The 25,148-nt window shown below is 35.5% G+C and overlaps 3 protein-coding genes across 3 annotated transcripts; all 3 read right to left on the bottom strand.

The window, feature by feature from the left end:
• Positions 1-1,967: 1,967 nt before the first annotated feature.
• fxyd3 (FXYD domain containing ion transport regulator 3) lies at positions 1,968-13,792 on the bottom strand. Its single transcript, XM_084090071.1, has 8 exons — positions 13,602-13,792; positions 5,744-5,794; positions 5,500-5,535; positions 5,349-5,372; positions 5,161-5,235; positions 4,481-4,517; positions 4,304-4,347; positions 1,968-3,464 (listed from the first exon to the last, which is right to left on the bottom strand). Exons 2-8 carry the CDS (start codon positions 5,775-5,777, stop codon positions 3,445-3,447), a joined length of 270 nt encoding a protein of 89 aa, XP_083946197.1. The 5' UTR covers positions 5,778-5,794; positions 13,602-13,792; the 3' UTR covers positions 1,968-3,444.
• Positions 13,793-14,893: 1,101 nt separating this feature from the next.
• On the bottom strand, positions 14,894-18,314 carry fxyd11 (FXYD domain containing ion transport regulator 11; the record flags this gene model as incomplete). The annotated part of the gene is made up of 6 exons (XM_084090072.1): positions 18,251-18,314; positions 16,129-16,173; positions 15,840-15,872; positions 15,699-15,713; positions 15,025-15,099; positions 14,894-14,922 (listed from the first exon to the last, which is right to left on the bottom strand). The coding sequence occupies exons 2-6, from the start codon at positions 16,160-16,162 to the stop codon at positions 14,894-14,896; spliced, it is 186 nt and encodes a 61-aa protein (XP_083946198.1). The 5' UTR covers positions 16,163-16,173; positions 18,251-18,314.
• Positions 18,315-20,800: 2,486 nt separating this feature from the next.
• On the bottom strand, positions 20,801-25,017 carry LOC311067119 (uncharacterized protein). The gene is made up of 5 exons (XM_084088738.1): positions 24,831-25,017; positions 24,151-24,326; positions 22,601-22,745; positions 22,362-22,484; positions 20,801-22,231 (listed from the first exon to the last, which is right to left on the bottom strand). Exons 1-5 carry the CDS (start codon positions 24,925-24,927, stop codon positions 22,191-22,193), a joined length of 582 nt encoding a protein of 193 aa, XP_083944864.1. The 5' UTR covers positions 24,928-25,017; the 3' UTR covers positions 20,801-22,190.
• Positions 25,018-25,148: the final 131 nt, after the last annotated feature.

Raw genomic sequence — 25,148 nt, 5'->3', positions numbered from 1 at the left:
TCCAATGAACACTTCACACCTCCACAAGAACAGGCACTGAATCTGGGAGCAAACGCTGGTTCCTCTTTATGAGACGGGACACAGGACGTGAACTTTGGTTGCAGGGATCCTGTGATCTTAAAAGAGCATAGCACAACAAACAGCAAAAGCAGAAACATGGCATTTGTCATTGGTCAGAGGATTGATATGGTCAGATTCAAATTTGTCTCTGGCAAAAAGCCCTTAAATTGATGTACTTAAAAATATGGTCAAGGGAGAATAAAAGAAGATCTTACAAGCTCTTACACTGTTTCTGGAAACATTTAAATAAATTGCATTATAACAAAACAACAATTGCTGGTTTAAAACCCCATTTCATAAAGAATATCAGCAAAATATTCAGTGTAACCAAACACAGAGATTCAATTGAATTAATGTCCAAAAACACTGTTGCAAGTAAAATGGACAAAATACAAATAAGCAGAAATCGTTTCAAAAGCATTAATGAGAATACAAATATTTGTACTAGGGTAAAAATGAGAAATTCTGACATACAATTTTAAAATTTTAACTTGGTGAGACAAATGATTACTTAAGTGATAAAATAAATCCAAAGAAAAACAAAACAATCAATCACTGGATGCAATTCACAGTTATAATTAAGTCTAGATGTAAAGACTTAACACTGTATGCATTCATTTTGTGAGGCAGAATCAGATAGATGCAGATTTGACTTTGTGTGAAGATCAAATTATGTGGCTGCATTTAGCTGTGGCTATGTGTAAATTCATCATGCCCCCAACCAAAGGTGAGGAGGTTTTACAATTGTGATGCAAATTTGGTCCTGTTGTTGTAAAAGGGAGCCAGCATGAGAATGTGAGTATGAGGTGTGATTTGGCTCAAAATCTCCCAATACCAATGTTTCAGTTAAGGAGCATGACAAAAGTGCAAAGTACAGAGTTACTGAATCCTGTTGTGAGGAAAGCATTTTCATGGTTAAAGGTTGTATCAGCGATTTCAGGCCCAAAAATAAATGATCACATTCATCTAATCTTTCCTAACGATCCGCTAGCTGCCCGCCCCATAAGCATGCCGTCAAAAAAACCCGTCTCTGTGGGCAGCCTAGGCTCTGAGATCTGCACACAAAAACAGTTGATTTCACCACCACTCAAAACCAAAATAAATAGTGTTCCAACCAATCACCGACAGGGATGGGTGTTGTGAGGTGTTCGCGTGCAGCCGTCATAGGCAGCCGTGCACGAGCGCAAAACCTCGCCATTCTCGCCATTTCATTCTTAACCAATACAGTTGGAAAACGGAATAAAACTTTTAGCAGAAGTGAGAGACTGCAAGTTTTGAATTGTTATGTCTCCTAAATGCGAATTTTGTCATTGTTTTGGAACACACCAGCTTAGTCAGAAGCTTAAGGCTAACATATTCATACTAAAAGCTAAAAAACTTAAATTTTGATTTCAGGGGACCTTTAAACGTGAAATGTTGAAGCGGAAAGAATAATGTTCTTGTGAAATGTATTCCAATGATCTTTTATTTACAACTTCGAAAAATCTTTTGTGCAGGATTTTACATTGAAAATTGACATTGGAAGTAGAGACTGAAACAATGTTCATTGTATGAAAGTACATATAAGTAAAAGTTTCCATTAGCCACCGCATAAATCACATTTAGTTAAAAGTCTCCCTTCTAAAGTGGAACAATCTTTTCAAGCTTATTTCTTTGGAAAGACCAATATTCTTTTGTGACATCAATGAAGAAAGTGGAGGATGAAAGCAGGTTTTCTTATGATTGTGAGGTGGTAAACCAGCTCTAATCATGAGGTTTCATATCTCTGAAACAACCACCTCATAACAGCAAGAGTGTGCACGGCAAACGTTTTATCTATCTATTTTTATATTAAACTAGGTATTATAGGCAACTTCCACTGCTTTCATCCTCTCTGATTTGTGATCGAAATTTTTTTTTCCCACCAATTCATTTTCATTTCCCCCCCTTAACTGTATTCCCTCCTACACAAAAACACCCCAACCATACATCACCTCTCTTTTCCTATGGTACAAACAGTTTGCATAAAAACAGCATTCAGATTCTCTGAAACTCCAACTGAACACTGGTTTCTCTAACATCATGGCAGTATATACTGTAGCCTTTTTGCATGTTATTTTAACAATGCTGAACAAACTCTTGTATTTGCTAATCAGCAGATCTTGTCCGCCAAAATCAAGCATATGTACATTTCATGCCCCATGCCAATAAATGCTGCTTAAATAATTCACTCAAGAGTTGTCATGATTGAACTGTAGTTCTGTTCACACAGCACATACCAACCAACCAATCTTGTTTAGTGTTGGGAAATCACTGTAGTTATAGAATTAGGTTGTCAATGTATGAACACAACTGTATTTCACATTGCAATCAAGATTGACAGTTGTATTTTATGTAATGCCAAATATCAGTGAGTAGAGGGCGCTGTTGAGTAAATTTTGGGCCATTCTAATTGCAAAAGTCTCTTTTTAGCAGTTTATTCCCACCCAGTCACGTTTAATTTTGGCCTTTTTTATCTACAGTAGCTTCAACTGAATAATTTCATTAAAACATGCACATGCATGAAAAGAATGTGAGAAATAACATGTCCTTTCCTGTAGCTATATTGTCTAATGCTTGCCTTAATCCACACAAATCACGTGCTCATCTAAAGGCTTTGAGAAACAGTAGGGTGTCAGTCAGCTGGAGACAGAGAACAGAAAACATTGATACAGGTGCTCTTTGTTTAAGTGTCTTTTAGTTTATTTTAGTGTTTATGTTTGAATGATACTGACAATTTTTCACACAACGGATAAAAACAAACTCTTAATACTACTAGCATGTTTGTGATAAATAGGCTGGTAATGAAAATAAGTCAAGCACATGACAGTGTAAATATGATGTGTTTTTTTTTTTCCTTTCTTGAGAGCATGATCTTTTCATACGTCTTATTCAACTATTACTCAATTGCAAAGCAAGTCTGAACAGTAAACTACTTCACACTAATGCAACAATGCAATATTGGATGGATTCACTACAGCGTACAGAAATATTTGGTTAAAGGTTTCCATATGAGACTGAATCAGGACACTGCCATTGAAAGCCTTCCCTTTCATACCTATATCCAACATAATTTAATACAGTTACTGACAGGATAAAAAAAACAATTTACATACATTTTTTTTGGTGATCGATTTATATTAAATGACATTACAAAGACACATCTGGCATTAAAAAAACAAAATGGTACATGAATTTTCACCTTCCTCCTCTATGATCTGGGAGCAGATAAGCAGTGAAAACACAGAAAACCTTTGTATCAGGTTCCTCGTCTTAAAGAGAAATGATTCCTCTGATAAACCAGCACATGAGATAAAGGAAGGCAGACCGTCTCCTCTGATTGGTTCAGGTCAGGTCAGCAGGTTTTTAGCATTCGCTGGCCCTTGCTGTAAAATAGAAAAGTATTGAAGATGAATATCACATTTAAATATTTAATGAACTGATTTTTCATGTGATATTCATCTAGATCAGTCTCTTACACTGAGAACACAGAGGGAACCGATTTATCTGAAGGCCTGAGAGTGGTCAATATCAACTTATAATATTATGTATTTTTTTATTATTTATGTTTCTTTGGCTTGACAATGTCCTCATTTATTTTTTCATGCCAATTCATCTGTCTGATGTCAGAAAGTTGCAGACCTCCACAATACTTTTTTTTTTGCAGCTTAGTTTAAAAAAAAAGCTTTTTCACTGGGAAGTTTTGAGGGTTTTTAAAATTACAGCATGTTTTCTTTGTCCAAAGAACTCTTTCATCTCAAAAGATCAAGGAAAATTTGACACTCATGGTCCCTTTAAATAATTTAAATTCAATTCTAATTCTTTTATTCTTCACTATAGACAATTAGATACTGAATAAAACATTTACATAGCACATCTTTGTATCCTGTTTCCCCAACCCAACCCTCAGGGATCATGGAGTGTAAATACTCCCCGGGGAGATATTATGACTCATCCTGGAAACCATGCGACTGGTGCTGTGGAGACGGGCCATACGGGCCCACCACTGAGCACAGACCCACTGTATCCCACTGCATCACGGGGGAACTGGCACAGCAATAATTAGCAGATGGATTTCATGCGTGCACACGGCCTTCAGACCACACAGGTTTATAAGTGGCGTGTTTCATAAGGGAACTTGGGGGGGGGGGAGTTCTGATTTATACCAGGTTACCAGCACTGGTTTCATGTTACTGGTTGCACAGGCAGATGAGGGCGGTCATACCTGTGTCATTGAGCATCGATTGAGCGTTACTTCCTGTCCTCCTCCTGTCAAAAGAGAACTGCGCTTTTAGAGCTAGTCAATGTGTATATACTTTGATGCACATACAAGCAAAACACCACAATGTGAATCTATTAACTGTATAAAAATTAGCTGTAGCCAATATTATTCATTTTATACCTTTTGTCCTGGTTGAATTTGCATCTGCAGTGGCCACCTGTAATAATGGCAAAGGAAGTTGTTAAACAGGTTGCTGGCTGAATCAAAAATATGTCCAGGTCACATTTCATGTCAAAATCCAAAGGAAAAAAAAAAATTCACACAAGCAAGAGATATGGCCATATATCAGCATGTCTGAATATCGTCAGTTCAGCGGACTATGTGCTATCCAATGAGTGATTTCATATGCCACGGATTTAGGATCTGCTGTTGTTGCTAGCTCAAAATATAATAAATAAGCCTCAGTTATTAATTATAAAGTACAATAATCAAGAAGTTAATGTTGAGTAACTTATATTTTAGACACAGTATTGCCAGTTTAATAAAAAATACTTAAACAGTTCTAAACATCATTGCCAAAAAACAGTAGTGGGGTTTTGTTTGTAAATGATGTGGTGTTTTTGAACAAACTGGGCGAATGATTCAATGACTGAATTCGGAACCATACTAGCATAATACTTCTTCTTCTGCCAAATAAGTATACTGTAAATTTGTCAAAGTATTAGGCCATTGGGCTAGTTTTGTTGCAAAGACCTGGCAACCTTTTTTTGTCGCCATTTAACGGTTTAACTAGGCTATGTAACATGCAAAAAGATAAGCCTATATATCTTAAATCTTGTCAGAATATTGGTCAAACTCACTTAGGAGAATAGTAATGCCAATCAGACACAGAACTGCTGCCAAGATCAAACCTCCAACTCGAAGTCTGTGATAATCTAGTGAGAGACAGAATAAATGACAATTAAAGAAAATGTGAGATGATCTTAAGAACACTTTTAGCACTGGATTATGGATGATAAGTTCAAACTAAAAGATGTGTGCAACTAACCAAAAGAGAAGGGGTCTTCCTCTGCTGCAAATCCCAAACCGAAAAAAAAAAACATTAATTAGTGCATGTAACATTGTGTAAAATTATTTTATCACAAGGATGAGAACAGACACAAAAAGAAACAGTGTAACTGAAAAGTGAAATCTCTTACTTGTCTTCTGACCTTCTGCCAACACAAGGGAAAAAACTACAAAAATAATAGAGTACATTAGCAACATAACATCCAAAGATTGATACGGTCACGTGTGTGTTTATTATTAGTTATAGTTACTTGTGGTCTATACAGATAAAAGCACCTTAATGAATTTACATTTCTATGGTCAGAGACATGACAACAAGCAAGTATTTTTAAAACCAAAGACTTCCAGAAAATGCTAAAAAAAAAAAAAACTCACGTGTCAAGAAAACTAGTGCCAAAGTCTTCATCATGACGGTGTGGTTGTAACCTGCAATACAAAATTATGTTTACCATGAAAAAATTAAACATACAGATAATAAAGATGCATCTGCTCTACATAAAATTATCACTAATTTACTTTCTTACAGGGATAGTTCACCCAAAAATGAATGAGGGTTAGTATTGATGACAGAATTTTCATTTTTGATTGAACTATAACCCTTTAATTTTTTTTAATTAACTTTTAATCCATTTTCTCTGTTTTCACCAAACCCTTTTACCTTTTTCTTCCCCTCCAGCCACCTGACTTTATGATTCAATCATCTTCAGAGGAATAAAATAAAGTCCCTCCCTACATTTTCTCAATGATTATCCTTTTTCTCTCGGACACAAGTCAGATTGCAGTAAAGTAAAATGGATTGTTAATATGAGTTTAAGATTTTCACATTAAAACACATGTAATAATTCAGTTAGTGTTGGAAAACATATCATGTATCTGCTTGCTACATCAGAGCAAATTCCCATTGTGCTTTGCAATCCACTTATGCTCTAAATATAACATGAATCCCCTTGATGCCTGAATTATTGTCCTCTGTCAGCTTCACTTCAACAAAAATGGGGTAAAAATCAAATGATCACAATCCTTGCCAATGCATCTGATCTGATTAAACATACTGGAGCAACAAATAGCAGCTCTTCCGAACACAAAGCAGACCTGGATCAAATGTCAACAACGGCCTGGAACATCTCAGCAACCAAATGTTCATACACCAACAAAACAGCTGCTAGGAAACACACATCAAGACGCTAAACCCTTTCCTATCAAAGATGACCTTTGTGCTGGAGGTTTACATGATCTGACAAATGCATATTTACGTCTACATCGTAATGAAAGGTGCACTGTGGAACCTTTCCATTTCGTGGAACATTTTCCATTTCGTCTCCGAGAGACCAGAGGGAATGCTGTGGCCATCCCTACCAGCACGAGATGATGTAACTCGCTCCACCTTCAGCTTCCAAGCATGGTAGCAGAGAAGGGGAAAAGTAATGGGTTCACCAGAGACGTGCTGAGACAAAATAAAGTCCAGTATTTCAGCCCTTTGATCAGAGAAGCCGTTGTCAGCGTCAAGGCAGCAGTTTAGAGCTTTTCAGAGAGTATCCAAAAGAGGTTTAATAAATCCCTTGTGTCTGTTTTATACCCTATTATCTTGCACATGAATTATCTCATTTCCTTCTTCTTGTAAACATGGATTAAATGTATTTATAAAGTAGGCCTACATCATTTTATGTTCTTAAGCATGGGTGCCTGATCAATTTGTTTATGTAAATCAAGTCAAAATAGCTTCTGGGTAGAACATGAAATTTGCAAACAGGTGCTAGTCTGATGGTGATTTCACGTGTCTATTAAAGGAATAGTGAACTCATTCTGTCATAATTAACACATTTAAATATACTGAAAATTCAGATCTTGAATGTTGGCTATTTGGAAATATATAGTGCAAAACTGTATTACTTTTACATGTAAAAAATAAAATAAAATTTGTTGCTTGGCAGACTTGGTGACTACTACAAACTAACAGTCTGAGCTTTCTGTTGCAATATTTCAGTCCCCATTTCTGGGGGACTGAACCATAGAAATATTACATAGATGCCTCATTAGGGACTGTTTCTATAAGCCGTCTGCCATATTAGAACGGTCAAAACACCGGTCTGTGACACTCAAGAGCAAGCTGACTGCAAGTATCTAGGTCTCTGCAGGACAGTAACAGAAGGTACCAGATCAGTGGGCGTGGCCATAAACGGGTCAGATGAAGGGCATAATTTCATTGCATGATTTATAAACACCCACCAGTTTGAAAACACCCACAAATTTAGAAACGCCCACTTTTGTTCCGCAGAGACCCCATAGGCTACTCGTTGACTGTGCGTCTGCAACTGTAGTTAGACGCATGCATGAATATCTATATCTGCAATAGATTTCAGCAGATGATTTTGCTAAACTAACACAATACAATAAGACGAAGGCGTCAGCAAACACGACATAAAAAAAATTACCACCGTATTAAACCTGTAATATTGAGTTAGTGAATACATATAAAACACAGACTAACACATTCTCACCTGTGAAAGGTTATCACATTTCTTTGTGAATTTAAATCTCAGCAGATTTACAATCAGAAGATACGCAGTGGGAAGTTCTGATCATTTTACTGACTCGGGTCTTTGAATCTCGTTCAAGTTTCGTTTCGAGTCTATTGACTTCGGGTTTGAGTCGAGACTCGAGAGATGAACAAATCATTTCTCTTTCCGGTACCGACAGCATAGCCTCATAGACAGTAAAAGAAATGGACACAGCGACCCCATTGGATTCAACGGAGAAAAGTGAAGTCAATTAGAAGCACTCACTTCCTGATGGCTGACCGTACTGCGCAGACTCAAACTGAGCTACTAACGACTCACAGAGGCCCTCACAGAAGGCCCTCACAGAAGAAAATTAATAGTTGAATTAAGTCGTTAGTTTTGTTTTGTTTTTTTGCGCACAAAAAGTATTCTCATCGCTTGATAAACTTATGGTTGAGCTACTGTAGTCACTTGGAGTATTTTAACGATGTCTTTACTAATGTTTCTGGGCCGGCAAGTTTCGATCCCATAGAAGCCTATGGAGGAGTGAGACAGCTCTCAGATTTCATCAAAAAATATCTTAATTTGTGTTCCGAAGATAAACGAAAGTCTTACGGGGTTGGAACAACATGAGAGTGAGTAATTACTGACATAATTTTCATTTTTGGGTGAACTATCCCTTTAAAGTCTGCTAAATTAGAACAACTAATTTTGCACTTTATCTAGAAATAGTGCTGAAGTTCAACTAAAGATATACTTAAGTATATTTAATTATGCTAAAGTGGAACTATTGCAAATATACTTTAGGTACACTTTAAATATCTTGCATTTAAAGACTGATATTATACAGTGATCATGCAGTTGTGCAGTAAAGAAGTACTCCAAATAAAGTTTAAGTATAATATTTATATCAGTAAGTCTCAAGCGATATGTCAGTAAATTTGTTAATGGATTTGTAGTATACTCAGTATGAAATAAATGTATTTTAAATACATTTTGACATAGGTTTTTTCACAAGGGCAACCAATAAGTGAAACGACAAATAGTTATTTTATCAGTACCATGCAGTGCAAAGATAATTCTTCCAAGAATCTGGCAAGAAAACCTGTTTCTGGGTATTTCACAATCTTCTTAAAGCTCATCATGTTACTGTACAAAGAACTGAGAGAAAAGGAGAGAGCGTTTCATCTCACTGTTCTTGTTTTAGGCTTGGACAGTCTGGACGTTTTAGCACCCTCCTGCCAGCAGAATCACCCAGGGTGCACGAAGATAATAATGAAAGTCCTGTGATCTGGTATGGTCACGTTGGCTTGCCAGTGAGTGAGTCATGGGAAAGAATGAGGAATTGTGTCCAACATCACTTCCTCATCTCACATTACAAACCGACCTTCCCTCTTTCAATGTAATGCCTTGTTTCTTTATTTTTTGCAGTTGCCATAGTTCATTCATTCTAGAAACAATAATGTCTCTCAACCCTTTTTGCTCCTCTTGTGCAACATTAAATCCTCATTCAGGAAATTAGATATTCAAACCAGATAACCAAGGAATATCGCTCACTCTCAGTGTCTGAGCAAGTCAATACTTTAGTCCTGTATTGTGTTTGCTTGTAATTTGTCATAGTTTAGTTATTTTAACAACCCCCTAACCATAGAGGTATTACATTTTGCTGAATAACTCGCCTTGCACAGTTTGAGCTACTAAAATTGTGACTTGTTGTGCACTGCAAAAATGTATTTTTCTTACCTCATAAACAGATATTACCAGATATTTTAATAAATGTTGTTTTTGAAAGGAATAGTTCACCCAAAAAATGTTAATTACCCCAGCACTCACTATTAAGCCATCCTTGGTGTATATGACTTTCTTCTTTCAGCTGAACACAATCAGAGATATTTGAAATAATAGCCTGGTTCTTGTAATGGCATTGAATAGTGCCCGAGTTTGTGAAGCATGAACAAGTGTACGGCCGTTGCCAGAAGCCAGTGATTATAGTTTATAAAGTTTTAAATATAGATATTTTTGGGATATACAAAAACCCATCGCTTTGCTTCAGAAGGCATTTATTAACCCACTGGAGTCATATGGATTACTTTTATGATGGAGGGATGCACTTTTTATGGCTTCAAAAACTTTCAATGCCATTGCAAAGCTAGGAAGAGCCAGGATATTATTTAATATAACTATGATTGTGTTTGGCTGAAAGAAGAAAGTCATATACACCTAATGGCTTGAGGGTGAGTAAATTATAGGATGATTTTCATTTCTTTAAGACAAGTGATCTAACTCATGATTTTGTGCTTTTGACTTCATCCAGCAGATTGAGCAACCACCCAGAACACCGTAGACAAGAGATGTAGCAACCACACGGCAACCTGCTAAAAATCATTCATAAACACCTCTGCAACATCCTGGCACCCCATAGCATCATGGTGGTGAGTTGAATAGAGTGCAGAAATGGCTCTGTCTGGATGAGATCTCACTAGCAGACACAAATTAGTAAACACACTTGTCAGTCCTACACTTTCTCTCCTAATTATAGTTTTTATATTTAGATCATGTCTACTACTGGTTTATTGACCAAAGTCAGTCTAAAGGCAGTTATTTACAGTTCTGCACATGAATTGAGGTTGTATAGCTAAACACTGAATGAAAAAAAAAATTGTTAATTAGGGTTAAAAGCATTGCATCTGCCCTATACTGGTGTGAGCAGCAAGCTATCTGTTTGATATACATTTGATGGACACGCCTCCTTCTCTGCACTAATTTGATCAATCTAGTAATTATTGCGAGCAACAGCTGGTGTGGAGGTGGAGTATGTTCTGTGTTGAAGAAAGGAGAGAATTATGTTGAAGTAGCAGCTGGCAGGCAGCGCCACACGCACATTGTTCCTTTTTTTTGGTTCTTATTTAAGCTCCTCTTTTTCCTATCCGCAGTAAACATGGTATATACATATACACACTCAAGCCCAAAATAGCTAAACAAACACTAAGCTTTAAATTGTCTTAACTACAAATTATTGGTCATTAAAATAGCAAAATCGAAGCAAATGCACTACTTAAAAATCATCCGACTGAAGTTTTTGGCAGAATATGGGAAGTTGTTTGTGGAGTGATCAATCACAATGAAACACGAGTTGCGTGGTGATGCTCCAGAGCAGTGTCTTCGAAAATCTGCTGAGAAATATAATATTAATGCATCTCTACCACAGTGAAGCATGGAGGAAGAGTGTCATTATGTGAGGAACCTTTTAGCTGCTGGTGTTGGTGAGATGCTTCACTGTGAAAAGTCATTTAATGCTTTGGAGTACTGGAGAATATTGCAGAATGGCTTGCTTCCCACAAATGAGGAATGATCAGATGTTATTGTTCAGCAAATTGCAAATTTCCCAAATTGCAAAGACAACCAAGAAGTGGCTTGAGAACAAGTTCATCAGGCTGGTGTTTTGGCCTGGTCAGAGTCCAGATTTGAACCCTATAGTGAATATTTGGTCTCACATTAAACTCAAACGAACTGGGAAACATTTCTCAGCTACCAAAGAAAGGTTTGAAGCCATTATAACATTGAGTGGAACAACACTGACTCTTCTTCCTGTAAAAAGCTGTCTGCAAGTCGGGAAGGCTATTCTGCGCTAAGTTACTTTATCTACAGTATTTGTGAATTCTTGCTAGTTTCCTGAGCAGTGATTTGTGATTAAAATGGTTAGACCATTAAAAGACCACTAAATCTTTTTAGATTCTAATATCAACCCAATCAGAAGACAAATAGGCATATAAATAAACAGATAAATGGGCATATAATAGTGGTGATATTACATAAAAAATAAAATAAAATAAATAAATGACCATGTTTACTGCGGATAGGAAAAAGAGAAAGAAAGCAAGCAATACACATATTTGTGTGTGAGTGGTCAGTGTACTAAAGTCTCACCTACTTTTTCCAAACACCCCGCACTCCATATAAGAGAACTTGACTCAATCACATGGCAAACAAAGGATGCACGCCATGTACACAGGAATCCAGACTGCAGCTATATTAGGAACGAAATTCCACCCCTGAGAACAGGCTGTGAACTTTGAAGTATTGTATGATTATACACCCCAGCACAAACACGCTGACAGATGCCCTTTAGTAACACAGGCCGTTTAAAAAGGAGGTAAAGTAAAACCATGTAGTTCAACAGTGTTTTTACAGACAAACCACTCCAGAAAAGTCCTCAATATATAACTAGATTTGAAATTCACAGTGCTTTCAAGCTCTTTGCTGTCCAGAGTGACGCAGGAAGGAACGAGACATTCTGTTGAAATGAATCACTGTTATAAAACCACAATCCCGCCCTTTCCAGTGGTTAATGTAGTGCTCTCCTTGTGCTCCCTTCAGCTAACAAACATCTGTTTCCATGAGCAGATCATGCAATAAAGCCAACATGCTGAAAATATGGCCATGAGCATCTAAATGTGATCCTTTCACACCACATTTTTCCTTATTTTGTGATAAAAGAGGTTAACCAATTTTGAGACGGTGGGCTGTCAGGATGCATCTCCAACTTTAAACACCACGTTAGACTTGTTTACTCGTGAACGACTGGATTTCATCAACTTTTCCATATTCACAGCCAGCTCATGATTAAGCCTCCATGTTCCTTATTCAGATGTTCACAAATATACACTTTCTAAGACCTCTCAGTAAACTAAATGAATCAAACGTACAGTCGCAACACTTAGTCCATAAAACTAAAATAATAATACCAATAATATTAAAAGCACCAAGTATTATAAACATAGTAAATAGTATTTCTACATGTTGTAGCATCAGGAGGTTTCTGTCATACAAAACACAGTTGGATTTTGTTCAAATAATATTCAATGAAGAAGGGATTATTTACAGGCTGGTATGTTCAGCAAAGAATTTATGTGCCTGTGATCTTTAAAAGTCGCGGCGATCAAGGGCGCAGCTGCTCTCCACAGTGAAGCCGCTTGACATTCCAGTTTCCAAATCACTGGAGGAAAACTAACTCAAACAGTGAGGTCCAAGTCTGAGACCTCCTTGAAAGACCTCCTTTTGTTTTGTTATTAAATGTAAAACTGATCCCCCCCCCCCCCCCAAAGCTAACATAAAATGAAAAAGAAATGTTTAAGTAATTTTGCAACACTGATCTTATGAACTCTCTTGTATAGACGGTTCTTGCTTTTATAGAAGCACAAGATGCTTGCTGGAGAACATGATCATATTTTGCTCATGCAACTCCACTGTCGCAGTCATTAAAGCAAAGGGGGGAGGAACTAAATACAAAATTCATATATATTTTTCAATTTGAGTTTTCACTTGTATTGTATTAAATTAGTATTAAATTAGAAAATGCAAAGAAAAAGTGCATTTTCATTAGTGGTCTCTGATTTTCAAACCCTAATGTTTTACTCCAATAATGTCTGATTATCTATATATTTTTTCATCTTGAAATTTTAGGTACTTTTTAGTATTAGTATTATTAGATATGTATACTTTTTTCTTTTATAAAATAAATGTTATTGTCAAACAGACTAACAGATGGAAAGTATGTAAAAGGATACAAAGATCCCACATTAAACACCAAGTAAAGTGTGTCGTCAAAAGCCCTTAAAAAGTTTCTGAATGCATAATTATCATATTTTAATACAATGAACTTGACTAAATCCATCAGCCATAACATATGTTTCAGTATATAAACATTAAAATGGTGTCCAGAATTGATTACTCACCTTTATCAAGGAGAAAGAAACTGAAACGTTGAAGTTTGAAACGTGGTTGTGGAGGAACCACCCTAAACACACGTAGAAATGTGATCTAGACAGACTTAAACCAACACCCTAAACAATCCGCTCAACAGGTTGGCTCAGTCCGAGTGGGTTGAGTTTTGAATGAAGGATCCTTTCTCTGGGAGAGCAACTCTGATAGTTTTTAGTTTGTCATGCACGCTCAGGCTAAATTGATTCTACAGTGTGGACACAATGATTCACACTGGCTCTAAAAAAATGCATTGCATTTGCAGGAAATGTTAATAAACTTAGCTGAAGCAGTACTGGTCATTTACTGCCAGAACATTATTAATTTTTCTATGGATTATTTACAGTGTACACCCTTTAAAATAATGTTCCAAAAGGGTGTTTTTTGCAGCGATGTTCATTTTTCGTTCCTCAAAGAACCTTTCAGTCGACAGTTCTTAAAATAACCATTTTTTTCTTAGTGTAAAGAACCGTTTTTCACCATAAAGAACCTTTCGTGCCAAAGTTCCATGGATATTACAAGTTCTTCATGGAATCATAGATGTGATTAAAGAACCTTTATTTTTAAGAGTGTACAACACTGAGGAACAGAACAGGTAAAATTAATATAAAAATTAACTGCTATTATTATTATTTTAGCATTCCCCCCATGCTTCAGTTATGCATTTCAGCATTTAAGTCAATGTGTTATAAAAGTAATCCAGACCACCAACTGGCAAAAAAGACATTTGAGCTTTATCTTGCATAAGGCCAGCCAGTGTTTGAACATCTCTCAGCCAAAATAACCTCAGGGATAAAAAATTTCTCCAAATGCATTTTTGCAGGCCCATAACTGAGAATCTTTATTAAAGCGCCACTTGGAGAGATTACTGAAAATGTATAGTATAAATCTACAGATTCAAAATAACAGCAGCTCAGTTTTTTTTTTTTGGGGGGGGCAGGAACTGTGATTAATGAATAAATTAAATGGTTGAAAAATGTTGAAACAATGGAAAAACTACATTGAAATAAAGTACAAGTGAGAAGTGGAGCTAGTTAGCCATCTGTAGTTTCTAGTCTTCTACTTGATCAAATATCCAATGGAAAGTTTCAGCGGAGGAAGTCCCTGATCCTTAGATTTTGCTTGCATCTTCTTCATCCCTGTCAAAAAGTTGAGGCACATTTTAAACAAGTTTTTTCTTTTAATGATAAATTTTGATTTCAAAATGTGCATCATTTTACTGAGATGTCAAAGTGTAAGTGTGAATTTGACCCTGAGATCAGGTGACCTACTTTCTTTTTTGTTTGCACTGCCCCCCTGTGAAGAGAACAATCTGTTACTCTTTCTGTGAGTATATAAAGTCAAACATAAGGTTTTCATTAGGTAGAAAATGCGTGTAAAAAATTCGGAGCTACTTACAACACAAAACTGTAACCCCTCCTGCTACAAGCAGGGCTGTGAAGATCAAACCCCCGATCCTCAGCGCCTCATAGTCTAAAAAGTGCAGCAGTCAGCAGTCTAGCCAATTTTAATATAGCTTAAAAATTATATTAAAAATGAATGTTTTAATAAATGTATATTTATTATATTTATGTATTACTATTAACTATAAATAATACTATTATAAATGTGTGTGTGTATTAGTGCTGTCAAATCGATTAATCGTGATTAATCACATCTAACATACTTTTTAAAAATATTTTTATATATATATATATATATATATATATATATATATATATATATATATATATATGTGTGTGTGTGTGTGTGTGTGTGTGTGTGTATGTGCATTAAATATAATGTGTGTTAATAAATATATAATAGCTGTGTGTGTGTGTGTGTGTATATATATATATAATAAATATAAAATAGCTGTGTGTGTGTGTATATATATATATATATATATATATATACACACACAGCTATTTTATATTTATTATATTTATTACAAATATAAAATAGCTGTGTGTGTGTGTGTATATATATATATATATATATATATACACACACACACACAGCTATTTTATATTTATTATATTTATTACATTTTATTTATTAGAAATCATGAGCATCTGCCTCAGAATACTTACTGTAAACAAAAGGATCTGCAAAGGCAAAAAAAGAGGAGAAAAGTTAGATCGCTCTTGAAAACAGACAAAAATACTGCCAGAAATGTTCTCATTGCATAAGACTGATAAGCTCAAATGTTGAATAGCAATGTATAGCCTTACTTGCTTCAGCTTGACTGAAGAGTGCCAAGAGGACTACAGATGAAAATGAAGATATGTGACAAATCACACACAAAGAGGGAGATAATTACTGACATTAACAAGCATAAATATACAACTATAAATATACTGTATTGCTAACCATAATTTACTAAAAGCTTGTCCCATCAAATCACTAAGTCCATGTATACTGTAAATGTGGACGGAAAGTCTCTTTTGATTGTTTGACCTTCAGGCCCAAGGGCACAGATCTGTCTGTGACCTTTACTGTGTACATATAGTCATGACTTACCTGTAAGGAAAACTAGTTCTGTGAGCTTCTTCATTTTTACCCCTCCTGGTCAAGGACACACACACACACATACACAATAAATTAGAAAAAAGAAATTGTCTCCTAAAGGGATTGTCCACCAAAAATAAATAAATAAATAATTTACTCATGATGACTGGGGCTCTAAAATGACAAATAAACGAATCATAAAAGTGATCCATACAACTTGTTTCTCAAGCTGCACTATCTCTCTGATGCAGTTATAACTTCATAACAATGTCAGAAGTAATAATGTTTAACATGTGAGTGAATTCTTTTGAGTATTTTCTATAAATCAGTTGATTCAGATAATTCTTGAATCAGACTGATTCAGTTCTCTAATAATCACCTACTGAATTGTCCAGTCAGCCCACTGTAGAGGTTAATTATAAGTGAATGACGACTTGAATTTAGCTCTGTTTCTTACACAAAGCTTTCAGAAGACTTCAGAAGACAGCTTTATGATGCTTTTATGGTGCTTTTTTTTTCCAGTCCCCTTTCAGCTTCATTATATTGAAAAGAATGGTCAACGTTTATGTTCCATGGAAAAAAGTCACACAGGTTTGAACATCGAGAGAGTGAGCAAATGACAAAATTACAACTATTTTACAGAAACGCTTAAAAACTTAAGATAAAAGATACTAATGATTTATTTTGAAATAATTTTAAGTATACATCACTAACAAAGTCAGCATCGGCTACTTGCAGCACTTATAATTAGATCTACTATGTTTCTTTCCCATGTTCAGGTCAGTGGTGAGATGCAGAATGTTTGTTAAGAAACTCCAGCTGTAAACGCAGCTGAGAGAAATCAGCGCTCGTGTTTTAAAAGTAAACATAGAAACGACGGGTCAACGCAGTCGGGACGCAGGACACTGCTGGTGTACCCTTGAACGCCTGGAGGTGTTTTGGAAAATTTGCCCTCCCACCTCCTCTGGTTATGGAATCATCTTAGAGTGCTTTGGATCAGTAAATCAGCACTTTCTTGATCTCACTGACCACATATGTGCCCTGACCGAAGTCTAGATGATACGCTATTTCTTTCTCAAGTTATTTCAAACCTGTATGAATTTCTTTCTTCTGCTGAACACAAAGGAAGATATTTTAAAGAATGTCGGTAACCAGACAGTTGATGGACCCCACTGACTTCCATAGTATGAAAAAAAAATACTATGGAAGTCACTGGGGTCCGTCATCTGTCTGGTTACCGACATTCTTCAAAATATCTTCCTTTCTGTTCAGCAGAAGAAAGAAATTCATACAGGTTTGAAACAGCTTGAGGGTGAGTAAGTGATGACAGAATTTCTATTTTTAAGTGAACTATTCCTTTAATGCCTCTTATAGTCTAAAAATTACTATGATTTTCTTTTAAAACATAATTCTTCTGAATTAAGCCTTAAATTACGGTTCCAAAAGGGGGTTTTCGCAGTGATGCCATAGAAGAACCCTTTTTAGTTTCCCAAAGTTGAACATTTTAATAATCTAAAGAACCTTTGAGAAGTGGAAAGGTTCCTTGGAGGTTCTTTATGGAATCATCAATACCAATAAATCACCTTTATTTTTTAGAGTCTTCCGGGAAATATTTACACAAATTTCATGTAAAATTATTCTCGAAATGTCCACATATCTAAAATCCCATGGGGTCACCTTCAGCTTTCGACCTGATTCTGAGAGAGAATGACTTCATAGTAGTGTCAGAAGTAACAATGAAGAGCAAATTGTTGAGTCTTTTCTATGAATCAGTTAATTCAGATCATTCTTGAATTGGACTGATTCAGTTCTCTTATGATACACCTTGTCCAGCCAGTCAGTTCTCAAAATGTCCACATATCTAAAATGCAATGGGGTCACCTTCAGCTTTCGACCTGATTCTGAGAGAGAATCTTTATCTAATCATTGTTAATCTTTAGTTAAATTAATAACTTAAGCAATGGATTATGTATTTAATCACAAATGGAACTGAATCAAACATTAATGAAAAATTTCTAAAGATCCTAACTGGCATGCAAGCTAAATCAATAATATTACAGGAGGTAGTTCTTCATTGCATCATTCCCATGTCACATTTAGCACAATCCATTATATAAAATGAGCATCATCTTACCTTAGCAGAGGAACTGATGGCTCTCCGAGGCGGTAGATGTTGGATGATGCTCCTCAGGTAGGGTAAACTCACAACCTTTCTGTCTTTTCTATAACCTTTAAAAATAACTCCTCCTTACTGTATACACATAAACAAAGCACAGCATATCAGATCGATGAATTTTGGGTGTGTGTATCACGTCATCCTGTCCCACTGTTTAGCTCAAAACATGACCTGTGTGTTGATGAATTACACAGCTTAAAAGTTGTTTAAGATGGAGGCCAGCATGAGTACACCGACAAATCAATGTCCTTTAAATGTTCTTTACTAGAGGTATTAAAGCGAATGTCCTTTACGCTACAGTCAACAGTAATGTGACACTATGGGCAAAAAATAATTAAAAAAAATTAAATTAAATAAAAAAAAATTATGAAAAAAAATAATAATTTTTATAGAATATGTAAATATTTTTTACAATATATATTAAACAAAAAAACATGAAATAATATATAAGAATATAATTTTTTAATAATAATAATTATATAATACATATATAATATATAAAAATTGTACAATATGTAATGATATACATATATATATAATTACCATGTTTATTATAAAATTATATATATTTATGAGATTTGAGATTCTGTAAATGGCCTCAAGTCATTTTGATATTATATTTATAAAAAAAAATAAGAATATGAATATATACATATACAGTGCCTTGTGAAAGTATTCGTACCCCTTAATTTTTTCCCACATTTTGTCATGTTGCTGCTTTGTTACACTACTTTAAATGAATTATTTTTTCACATCAATCTACACTGACTTTGCAAATTTATTTATTTATTTTTCAAAGGAAAAACTGAAATAAGTACATTGCATAAGTTTTTTGTACCCTTAACTTGAAGCACCTTCAAGCCTTTTTGGGTATGGTGCGACAAGGTTTGAACATCTGCTTTCCTTCTCTGACGAGTCCCCCAGTCCCCCAGTTTTCATGTGTCCTCACTGAGGAGAGGCTTGAGTATGGCCACTCTCACATAAAGCCTAGATCAGTGGAGTGTTGCAGTCATGTTTTCTCCCATCTCCATACTTGTATGATCATGTAACCGAGTGACCATCAGCTTCTTGGTCACCACTCTAACCAAGGCCCTTCTCCATCGATCGCTCAGGGGTACGTTTCCCGAAAGCATCGTTGGCCAACTATGGTCGCAAGTTCCGTCGTTACCAATAGAGTTCAATGGACATTGCGATGAACTTGCGACCATAGTTGGCCAACGATGCTTTCGGGAAACGCACCCCAGTCTGGCCAGGAGGCAAGAGTCCTGGGGCCGGTTGCATAAACTGCTTAGACTAGTCTTAAAAGTTAGTCATCTATTTTTTTTATTTTTTTTCAAAACTGTTCCTTACTTTTTAAAGCCAGTTACATAAAAGAGTAGATCGGTCTAATTTGAATGGGAGAAGTAAGACTGATCATCGCTTGTCTAACTTCTATTTGGTCAAACTAGTTCTTAAGACACAGTCTCCTTAATATAATGGCAAAGTTTATGCAACTGGCCTAACTGGTTGTACAAAACTTCTTCCATTAAGGATTATGGAGGCTACATGCTTCTGTGAACCTTCAACCTTCAATGCAGGAGTCACTTAAAGCAGTCTGCAACAACAAAATGTGAAAAAGAAAGAAGGGGTACGAATACTTTTGCAAGGCACTACATATATGCACTATATATATATATATATATATATATATATATATATATATATATATATATATATATATATATATATATATATATATATCATTATATTTTGGCAGTCTGGAAAATATTATGCATTGAATTTTATATTAATTTAAAATTAATAATAATAATAATAATATTTAAAATATCTGGAAATGCATCAAGGCAATTAACCAAAAGAGTGGTTATAAGCAAAGTAATGTCCCTTTTTAGGGTGTGCACTTGAAGAATCATCTTAATCACTGCAAAGAAAACTTTGAATGACAACTAAATAATGTAGTCTACTTGTAGTAATCTCACTACAAGCTCTGATAAAGTGCAGCAATAGGTGGATTTTTTTACAGTACCAATTACAATCATTCACAGTGAGAACAAAAATCTGCCCTACTGCACCATTACAGAAGAAATTATACTTCCTAACCACAGTATTTAAGAGTGAACAGGCAGTCAGGGAGGAGCTGCTCTCTAGGGCATCTCCAGCAAACGCAGTCATCTGAAAGATTTCACATGGAAAAACTGTCAGTGAATCCACAGCTTACGTGACTCTTTCATCATTATTTGTGTTGAAGAAGAAGAAAAAAGAAAAAAGAAAATCTGTCACACAAACCAAGACTGGCAAAATGATAAGAGCTAATGCAGTTTAATGTTCTTCATGACTTTGAATTTTAAGAACTGACTATAAACTAAATGTGAAAGTTTTTTCTTTAAACACTGAAAAAAACCCTGTTGGGGGTCTTAGAAACACGAGTAAATGCAATGAATTCTCACATGCCAATTTATCTGATTGATGTACACACAGTAGAAATGCACTACACGTCTGCCACTTTTTGATTTCAGAATGTTTTATTGTATTATCCTTAAATGTATTCTCGCTGGGGTCGAACTGACCCCAAACAAACATCTCTATACATGATAATCACCTTTATGAAAAGTACATGCTGATAAAACAGAGTAAAAGCCTCAATAATATGTCTAGTGGGTTTTGATGAGGTCACATATTACACAAATCTGAAAAGAAGATAATAGGTTAATTTAGAAATGACTATCACTATTATATCAGTATGTCAGAGTCCCTCTGACAAGAAAGTGAAGTCATTCACAAGAGAACATTAAGCATTAAAATTCAAACAATGTTATTCAAAAATAACAATATAAAATATAATCTGATTTGAAATGCAGAATGGAGATTTTTTTCTCATCTACATTTCAGTCAATAATGTTTACATTTTTAATTGTTATGAGCACAATCTGAAAATATCACATAATATTGATTATAAATCTGACTGTGAGCTAAACCAGAGAGAGAGAGTTGTTGTTTAGTGCTGTAATGTGATCTCTTGTGTGTGTGTGCTGGAGTACATATGCAAATAGCCCAAACTTCAAAACATGTTCAGATGCGTAGTTTCTGAGAGAATCTTTATAAACTAAACTAAAATGCTCATGGACTGATATCTACAATGGAAAACATAGCAGAATAGAAGCACAGTCGTTCCAGAGTGCAGCGAACCACCTGTGTCAATATTGACCCATCTACTATTGATCTACTCAGTCAGTACAATCCAAAAGGCTCAGTTTGTGTCCTGAAAAGTTGTCATTTAGCCTCTTAAAGCTGTGTAAAATTAATGTAATTAACTTATATCGGTCAAAGTTGTGTGTCATTTATTTTCAATTCAAAAAACTAAAATAAATAAATAAAATAACATAAGTGCATATCGTAAACGGTAGGTATGGCAATGACATAGAGTACTTGACTATTCATTAAACAGTAGATCCATGGTTAAATAATCCAATCTTTGTATTTGTAAGATAAACATTATGGAAAGGTAGAGTTGCTTGATGCTAAAAGTGGATTAGCCAAAAAGACCTGGATCAATATCCCTTTGTTTTAAGGGGAAGGTTAGGGTTAGAGATAGGAACACAGTTATGATAGTTTAATAAGAATGTTCCTCCATGACCAAAAAAAAAATTATGTTGAACCAGAAACATGCCCTGTTAGGAAATTAAGAGCAACGAAGACGCCCCCTACTGGACAAGAATCAAACCTGCAGAAACACAGGCCCTTCTTTCAAATCTGCTATAGAAGATAATTGTACTGTATGTTGTAGCCTATGTTACAATTATTATATAATTTTATTATATATATATTGTGCTATATTATTACAAACCCTTCAAATCCACATTTGTTTATAAGCATGAGAGGGATTTCAGTATTGCTTCGTTTACGTCGATTGCACGTCATCTTGGATTCCACCAACTGACCCTAAAAAAGAAAAACGAGACCAAAGTTTAGAAACAACCTGTCTATAACTTAACATCTCTCAACGTAAATTAAATATATTAAAGTCAGTCAAACATACAGAACCAAATGTCATGAGCAATGAGAAACTTACTAAAGCATCGCTGCGCTTTCTCGGATCTTTTCAACAGGATATAAGCCACAACGATGGTAATGAGGGCAGATAGAAATCCTCCGATCACGTATCCGATGAGCTTCGCATAGTAAGAATCATTCGCTGAAAGACACACACACACACACACACACAGAGAGAGAGAGAGAGAGAGAGAGAGAGAGACATGAAGACAATTGTCTGTTCACTCACTTACACACTTTTAATTGCTAGTAACATACCGTATACATAAAGGTTTCCGATTGCGTCATTAGCACCATTGACCCTGCACAAAAAAACTGTGCCGTTATCATCTTCTGATGTTGCTGCGATTTCCCACACAGCTACAGCTCCACTGGATAAAGTACGACATTCAGCTTTCATTGCCTGAGGAAAGGAGAAATATTTAAGAATATTTAATATTATTTAGAGGCTATGGAAGCTGTCCGCCACTGAATAAAAAAATAAGAAAGCTAATTGCGACTTTTTATCTCACAATTCTACAGAGATTTAAAAGGATAGTTCACCCAAAAATTTAAATTCTGTCATTAATTACTTACCCTCATGTCGTTGCATTAGTTGAATTAGTAAGCAATTAATGACAGAATTTTCATTTTTGTGTGAACTATCCCTTTAAGGGGACATGATGGTGGGACAAAATATGAGACGGGAGGAAAAAATGATAAGTCAATACTTTTGCATTCTCTCGCAAATGTTTTTCAGTCCTTCGAGAAATTGTGTTCTTTGCGAGTGAATGCAAAGTTTCTTGGGGAAATGCAAAACATTTGCGAGAGAATGCAAAAGTATTGACTTATTATTTTTTTTCCCACCACCATGTCCCTCTAGGGGCTCTGTACAATTCTAACTTTTTTTCTCAAAATTACAACTTTCTCAGAATTGTACTTTTATATCTCACAATTCTGACTTTGTAACTCGCAATTGGGAAATAAATTCAGAATTGAGATAAAAAAAAGTCACTATTACTATTATTTTCTGTTTTTATTTTTATTTTTTATTCTGTGTGGAAACATACGGGGAAACATACTAAAGGGACCTGGTGGTGGGAGAGAGAAAAAAAACGAGATGGGAGGAAAAATAATAAGTCAATGCTTTTGCGTTCCCTCAAGAAACTTTGCATTTCTTGGCTTGACGTAAAAGTTTTTGCGAGGGAATGCAAAGTTTCTCAGGGGAACGCAAAAGCATTTTTCTCGTATCTCCTATTTTTTTTCCCTTCACAATGATTATTTTACAAATGAGAATTAAAATAAATATGCTTATTTCTTATTCCATTGTCCATGATATACTATATTTTAAGAAATTGAATTAAAAATATTCTAATATCTAATTTGTTAAATATTATTATTTTATTATAAAGTATTACAATTAAAAAAGACACATTCCATAAATTTGTGACACCCTGGAAGTGACATCATTTGGGCATTTTCTACAGTATTGTATAAGTAAATAATTACTTTTTTTATTGTACAAATTGTAGTGTTGGCTGCTTTTGTCAAGCTCGCCCATTTAAACCTGTTATCCAAGTTATTGTAGAAAAAAAAGAGTTTTGGACCCAATTTACAATCATCCCAGGATGCACCACGTGAATATGCAGAGCTATAGGCTAATCTAGGCAAAGAGTGGATACTTTTAAAGCTTTTGATGGTTGATCACAGCATTTGTGTTGTGTCTTAGTTTTGACAACACCGTTATTATAAAATGTAAAAAATGTCCAAACTTTTGCTAGTGTACAGAATGTGCACCACAACAGTTTAAAGAGAAGTCAGTTCTTCACCTGACCGGGTAAGTATTTGGTTGTGTCTCCTGGACAAGACACAGAATCATTGACCTTCGAACCCATGATGTAAAATCTGATTTTTTCCGAGTTCAGGTCTTTGTAACCACATTGAAAGGTGACAGTTTTCCCAGTCTCCGAGGTCACATTTTGAGGAAGTACAGTGGATATCAGGCCTAAGGCAGAGGAGAAGCAACAGATCACAGAAGGGCTTTGCTGATTTGACTAAGAAATGATCAACTTTTTGACTATATTCTAATGGCCACACCTACACTCTTAAAAATAAAGTTTATTTATTGGCATCAGGGGTTCCATAAAGAAACTTTGACATCCATGGAACCTTTCCGTTCCACAAAAGGTTCTTTTGTAGTGTAAAAAGGTTCTTTAGGGAACCTTCTAGACATCACTGGGAAAACTCCCTTTTGGAACTGTTGTTTTTAAGAGTGTATACACAAAATAAGCATTAAATTCAATCTAAAAAATCAAATCAAATTAAAGGGGAAATGTTACAATACTCTACTAGAAAGGTTTGAAATATACTTCTTTACCAACCAACTGCTATTTGTATTGTTTTTATCCCATTACAGTTTTTCAAGTTTAAAAGTCAAGGCTCTTGAATCTTTCAGAATCACAGTCATTTTCTTCAACTGTAAGCATTAGAATGAAATATGAAAACACACCGTTTGTAAGTGAAGCAAACTGCAGCACTAAGATCAGAAGCCTCATCAGATGGACAGCGGTGTGGATCTTCATCCTTCTCATGTTCTCAGTTGTCATAGGGCCAAGGAAAGCCCTTCGTGCTGGCGCGGTCCCTCGAGCGATCGCTCGGTAGCGGAGCGGATGAAAGCCGTGCTCGTTCTCAGTAGACACTGTGTTGAAGACACCGTGGAGGACGGAGGATGCTCATTTGCAAGGAAACCTTCCAAGAAAGCCTTAGGCTGGGCTGGGACATACCCTATTCCAACCTTCACAGAAGTGTACGTCGCTCTCTTTACACT

Source organism: Abramis brama, assembly GCF_963993115.1.
Source record: "Abramis brama genome assembly, chromosome: 17".
Lineage (NCBI taxonomy): Eukaryota > Metazoa > Chordata > Actinopteri > Cypriniformes > Leuciscidae > Abramis > Abramis brama.
Note: the sequence above shows the minus strand (reverse complement) of the source record. Positions and strands in the feature narration are given on the sequence as shown.

What these genes read in the sequence shown, in the direction of transcription:
- fxyd3 (XM_084090071.1), bottom strand. Translation starts at nt 5,777, where the DNA reads ATGATGAAGACTTTGGCACTAGTTTTCTTGACAC. An exon ending in AAATTCAACCAGGACAAAAG is followed by an intron (nt 4,348 to 4,480) that starts GTATAAAATGAA and finishes CTCTTTTGACAG; the next exon opens with GAGGAGGACAGGAAGTAACG. An exon ending in ATCGATGCTCAATGACACAG is followed by an intron (nt 3,465 to 4,303) that starts GTATGACCGCCC and finishes TCTATTTTACAG; the next exon opens with CAAGGGCCAGCGAATGCTAA.
- LOC311067119 (XM_084088738.1), bottom strand. Translation starts at nt 24,927, where the DNA reads ATGACAACTGAGAACATGAGAAGGATGAAGATCCACACCGCTGTCCAT. An exon ending in CGGAAACCTTTATGTATACG is followed by an intron (nt 22,485 to 22,600) that starts GTATGTTACTAG and finishes TGTGTCTTTCAG; the next exon opens with CGAATGATTCTTACTATGCG. An exon ending in GAAAGCGCAGCGATGCTTTA is followed by an intron (nt 22,232 to 22,361) that starts GTAAGTTTCTCA and finishes TTTCTTTTTTAG; the next exon opens with GGTCAGTTGGTGGAATCCAA.